The 6,226-nt window shown below is 38.9% G+C and overlaps 1 protein-coding gene across 1 annotated transcript in view; it reads right to left on the bottom strand.

The window, feature by feature from the left end:
* ncapd3 (non-SMC condensin II complex, subunit D3) overlaps positions 1-6,226 on the bottom strand; it is a 73,912-nt gene that overhangs the window by 14,374 nt on the left and 53,312 nt on the right. Inside the window, 6 exon segments of the mRNA XM_020623432.1 lie at positions 899-947; positions 1,413-1,475; positions 1,748-1,795; positions 3,763-3,827; positions 4,649-4,758; positions 5,395-5,562. Coding sequence (XP_020479088.1) covers positions 899-947; positions 1,413-1,475; positions 1,748-1,795; positions 3,763-3,827; positions 4,649-4,758; positions 5,395-5,562 — 503 coding nt within the window.

Below are 6,226 nucleotides of genomic sequence, written 5' to 3'. Positions count from 1 at the left end.
CACCTCTACAATTACTCAAACCTAACTCAAGGACATCTGTCGTGTCCTCTTTCGAAACTAAATATCTGGTCAACTATATTTAATATACAAATCACTACTATACTTTCTATATACCTTTTGTTTTATTCACTATATAACATTACAAACAGAAACCCCAATAATAACAGTTATGTCTTTTTTTTAAAATAGCTGTTTCATGCCTCTGGAATTACTCAGACCTAACTCAAGGACATCTGTTGTCTCCTCATTTGAAACGAAATATCAGCTCAACTCTATTTAATATACAAATCACTACAATACTTTCTATGTACCATTTGTTTTATTCACTATATAACATTACAAACTGCATCATTACCAGGTCTTTATTTGTTAGATTCATCTTTCAATGGCGAGAATAGGTGTACCCCCTGGTGATCTTTGACCTGAGAGAGGAATTTACACCTGTTGCGGGAGGGGGAGTGAAGGGGGTGAGATGGGGGCGGGACAACGCTTCTGATTGGATAACCTTTCACCTAGAACTGTCAAATCCAGTTTGATGAAAGCCAGTATCTATACTGTGTGTTACATTGTTTGAGATTTGCTGCTACTGTGTAAAGGGAAAGGGAATGCTTCTGTTAAAAAGTACCTTATTTGTTTAAAGTGTTTGCAAACCAAATATTATTGCACCTTTGTTCATATAGTAGTACTTAAAAATACAAGCGCACAATACACTACTTTTGAATTCATTATTGAATGCTGCTCATATCAATGCAGTTAATCGCAGTTAACTCAGAAAAATCATGCAGTTAACACGATTAAGGATTTTAATCATTGCCCAGCACTAATATTTATTTAGATTATTATGCAGATGATTATACATGTTGATTGAAACATGGAGACAAAAAAGCAGTTCACTTACTGATGCTCGTTTGACCGCATGTGAAGAACACTGGTTTCACTGACAAAACCTGTGGCAACACAGGAGAAACAGATTAATATAAACCAGGGGTTTTCAGGCAGTGGTCTGCAAGGCCCCTGATAGTCTGGGAAGACATTACAGAAGGGCCCTGACCATGCATTCAATAATGTAGTTTCACTGTGGGAATCACTATTTTAAACACATTTTCATGTATTGTTTTGAGTAATCAAATTCATGCAAATATATAAAATTTTGAACAGCCAAAACTGACTTTCTGGATTAAAATACTGCCCCTCTAGTCTGTCCACCACACAACAGTGGTCCACAGGTTGCTTCTTAAATACAGTGGTGGTCCCTGGGTCACAATCAGTTGAAAACCCCTGCTCTAAACCTACAATTCAAACCTGTGTACCTCACAGTTCCTTTTTTCAGTTCTGAAATAAAGAACTAGTGCATAATTTATAACTGCTATCTGATGAACCGATCAGGGAAACTAAGTGAATGAGTAGCTTACTTGTTCCTCGGTCAGTGAAGATGGCACTGACTCCCCCATCAAAAGTTAGGTTAACACTGACACCTAGATCACAGGACAAAGGACAGAGTGAGGGGAGTAAAAAGCCAATAAGAGTAAACAAGCATAAAGATTCAGAGAACCCATAATTTCAGCTCAGTCCATGGTCTGTAATCCACCACTGGTATGTGTTAGCCATAGCAAGCTTGTTAGGCTAATAACTCATCACCAGCTATACAGATGTGGCTGTATCATAGTGTGTGTTACTTGAAAACAACCAGCACTGAATATCAGGTGTGTGATGTGAGATGTGTTGTAGAGATTGGAACAGCTTATACCTTTTGGTGTGCTGATGGCTCTGTCATTTACAGCTCCTTTAGGCATCTCTGGAGACAAAGACACAAAACAGGCTGTCACTATGTCCTATTGCTGTCACTGCCTACTGATGTTGGCAGGCTGTCACTGCCTACTGATGTTGAATGGAAAACTGTCAGTTTAAGTGTCATATTTGGAAGAACCAAATCTTCTATGTTGTTTTCATAACTTAAAACAATGGTGCATTAAATAAAGCCATCTTCACGCACCACCTCAGCACTGGTAAAAGCTATGGCCGGAGACATTATGTTTTCAGGTTATCCGTCTGTCCCATTCTCGTGAATGAGATATCTCAGGAACGTCTTGAGGGAATTTCTTCAAATTTGGCACAAACGTCCACTTGGACCCAAGTATGAACTGATTAGATGTTGGTGAAGAAAGGTCAAGGTCATAGTGACCATACATTCCCATCTGTCACAAAGTTGACTATTTCTGCTCCAGCACACTGACGGGAGACCGCTGTGCAGTAGACATATCTACTATGTGCAGATATTATTGCAAAACATACATGGTATATATCCAATTGCAAAGGATGCAAAAAAAAACGTGAAGTACCTCTAATAAAACCCTGGAGGATGGGAGTAGCAAAACCTGATTAATGGAACGAAACTCAGAAGGCTGAGAGCTGGTTTATAGTCACAGTGACCTTATGTCTGCCCCATTCTTGTGAATGTGATATCTCAGGAACACCTTGGGGGAACCTCTTCAAATTTGGCACAAATGTCAATTTCGACTCAAGAACGAAGTAGTAGATTTTGGTGGTCAAAGATCAAGATGACTGCATCCTCATGTCTGTTCCATTTCATTGCCTTTTTCCTGTTTAAGGAGTCTGGGTCATAGGAGCCTTCGATAGCAACTCTCCCCATTAAGATTTAGGGGATGTTTCTACAAAGAATATTTACTGTAGCTTTAAAAAGCACTGTAAGTCTACTTTTTTAATATAAAATACAGGTTTTCATATTCTTGCTATGTGACATCTAAAAAATATGCTGCATTTTCCACAGGGCAATAATTATCCATTTTCAAATTAAAATGTTCCGTGACAGAAATCTGCCAGTGTCTAAGACAGGTGCTCAAACAGCATCATCCTTGAACTCACAGAAATATTTTTTGTATGAGTGCTGTGACCTCTGACACTTGAGCTCCTAACTAGGGCTGGTTGATATGGCCAAAAATATAATCACAATTATTTTTCTTAACATTGACTTATAGTTATCAATACATGCGCTTAATAGCATTAAGGACAGGGGGCAACACATTAAACATGTTTCTTAGACTTCAAGCTTACACACAATGCATTATGCTGAACACCACTGAAAGTAAAAATATCTCCCGAGTGTACCTTTTAATTTGAAAGGGTTGATTTTAATGCCGAATTACATAATTTATGGTTCTAAACTGTCATTTATTTTTGAAGAATAACTTCACAGTATCCTAAATCAGCATGGTGTGACATTTATACTTAATAGGTTCATGTAAGACAGCCTGCAACTAGAATAGACTAGCCACCTACAGTGCTGACAAAGTGTGTAAAAGTTGATCCAATTTTCTCCTATATTCTGCATAAAGTTGAGGTAGCACTGTTCAGGAAAAATGTTTCTATTCAAAGACTTTATAGCTAGAGTCAACCACTTTCATGAACTTTTGAAACCTGCTTTTGCCCCCATTCTTTCATCAAGTATTCTTCCATAAAATACACCATTACATTTGTCATGTCTTATCACACAGGGTAATGACTGAGAAGTCAGACAGAAGTGACTGCTCCTGTATCCCGATGGGGTAATTGTTCTGATGAGGGCGGACCCAAATGCAGAGCAGTTACTCATATATCATTGTAATCAGGGGACTTTTTAAAATACATATTCACAATCTTTTAATCACCTAGCCCTCCTCATGGTTACAACCTCTTCCACTGCTACACTTAGTGGAATTTGTGTCAGGTTTTTTTAAATATTGAAATAACCTCCAGGAATTGTACCTGTTCCTTCCAGAGCAAGCGAGTTAGACTGGATACATTCCTCCTGCCTGGATCTGTGCACCAGCCTGATAAAGCACAAACACACATTATTGCCTTTTTTCCCCACTAGATACCATGTAGATGCAGTCATGCATGTATACCATACTGAAAAAGGAAATCAGAAGAATCCCACAACTCATACACAAAACACATTGAGCAATCCTGGTGACCTAGGGGAGTTGCCTACCATACAACTGTGTCCCTTGAATTAGCCCTTCCCCCTCTCTCTGTGCCAGTTCCTGTTTGCATCTGGACTCTGAACTATCCAATATATGCCTAAAAATAATGTCTGTAGTCCTGTAGCTGAATAGAACACTGAAGGCTGGATTAAATTTGTACAAAGTGTTAATGGTTCACTCTAGGGATGGTCCATTACCAACGGCTGACAAACATCATGATGGGGAGTTGGCATAAAGACTTACTGCAAAACTGAGAATTAAAACTTACAGGGCTAACTTTTCTGTTCTCTGCTGTACCTACTGTATTTTAAACAAATAACTCCTAATTGTTAACAATAGTTTGGGCACAGCAGTGTCAGTGGCCAGTCTTGTTCGCAAAGCTCAGTGGAGAAATTGTTCATGCAGCTTCTGCTGATTGTTTAACTGATAACAAGCCAAAATGAAATTAAGTTCCCCCTGAATATCATCATCCATCACAATGATTCAAATGATTCACTGTTGACATCATCATATGCCAATTCCATAGACATTGCCTAACTCTAGTTTACCCAGAAATATGTAATGATCACTGGACATATGAACATACTGTACATCATCAATCAAATGCAAACAACATTCTGAGCCCCAGATGTTGATCAAAGATGCAGATGTTTGTAATGAAAACCTACCCATCAGTGTGCGGCGGTCTAGGAGATAGGCGATTTGGATGTGGTGGCTGCGGGGTTGCAAAGCTAAATGGAAGAAAGGGCCTGGACTTCACAGATACCTGAACTGAACCCTGAGGAGAGATCCAAATCATCATGATGCCTTCACTGACTGGGGCAAACTTAGGAGACACTGCCCTGCACATCATTAACAAAAACGCAAATTTCATAAAAAAAAAAATAAATAAATAAAAGAAAAAAAAAAAAAAAACTTTATCAATAGAAAATACTGCTTAGAGAAACAAATTACACATTGGTTATTGTATTATTTAGAGACTAGTGTATATAATAGTGTAGCTGCCTCATTTGCAGGTCATGGCTTCTCTAACTGGATAAGAATCCAAAACATCATAAAAGCACCCAAGAACAGAGGATAAGGAAACTGTGATCTCAACCTAATGTAGCATCTATGGAAAAAGCTAAATGAGAAGGTACCCTTCAAACCTGAGAGAAGTGGATTACTTTGTTCAAAAAGATTTGCCAGACCCTCAGTTGAGACATGTAGAAGTCACATTAAGAGCTTCCAAAAGCACTTGATTGCAGTTATTGCCTTAAAAGGGTGTGCTATAAAATATTAGGTTAAGAGTCCCAAAATAACATCTCTGCTGTATTTAATATAGAACAGAGATTAGTGGATGCCAAATAGTACTTACTCATTTTCAACATATTTCAGAGAAAATTCAGTTTTTTAAGTAGAAGACTATTCTGACCTGTGCAGTTGTAGTCTTGGCATCTCCTGTCAGGCTGTGGTTGTCCATCTGTTCCCTCATCTCTCCGTCTTTCTCAGCCGTCTTCAGAGCAAACTCCACCTCAGCTGCCAGCTGTGCATCTCCTGAGAAAAACTCCTTCACTTCATTACGGTAGTCCTGCATTGTCACCTGATGGGATTAATGGCATTATGTCATGCACGGAGTACTGTCACACAAAGGCTGGGTGTACTTACCTCAGGGTCATGCATAATTCAAACTCTCACTTTTAATGACTGAACATTCCCTCAGCCTGGAATTACACATTTGCTGAAGAAACAAGGTTAGGGTCAGCCAGAGGTAGGGATGGGTACCAAAAGGTTCCTATACAGTCGGTATCTACTGGACTGAATTACGATGCAGATTTCGGTGCCTTATTTCAGTGCCACTTAAATGCCTGTTAAATTAAATAGCAGCAGACGTCTTTACTGCTCCTCTTGTCTGTTCTACGATTTTTCACATCTTCTACATTTTCAAGTCTTTGAACAAATTCTACAACTATTAAAATGCCTCCAAGAGGGAAAAGAGCTAATAAATCAGATGCAAATGAGGATGTTGACGCAGAAGAGGATTATATTTCAGCGGCGCAAGTAACAGAGATGTTGAGTCAGCAGAAGCAGATGTACACCGCACTGTTGAGCCAACAACAAGATAACTTCAAAGGTTTTGTGCAACTACTTATGGAGACAAATAACAAGAGACTCGACGACATGACCAGAGAAATACAGGAGATAAAAACGAGTTTGCAGTTTACCCAGCGAGATGTGGATGTGATTAAAGCAGCCATGGGTGAACA

Source organism: Monopterus albus, unplaced genomic scaffold (genome assembly GCF_001952655.1).
Source record: "Monopterus albus unplaced genomic scaffold, M_albus_1.0 scaffold299.1, whole genome shotgun sequence".
Taxonomy (NCBI): domain Eukaryota; kingdom Metazoa; phylum Chordata; class Actinopteri; order Synbranchiformes; family Synbranchidae; genus Monopterus; species Monopterus albus.
Note: the sequence above shows the minus strand (reverse complement) of the source record. Positions and strands in the feature narration are given on the sequence as shown.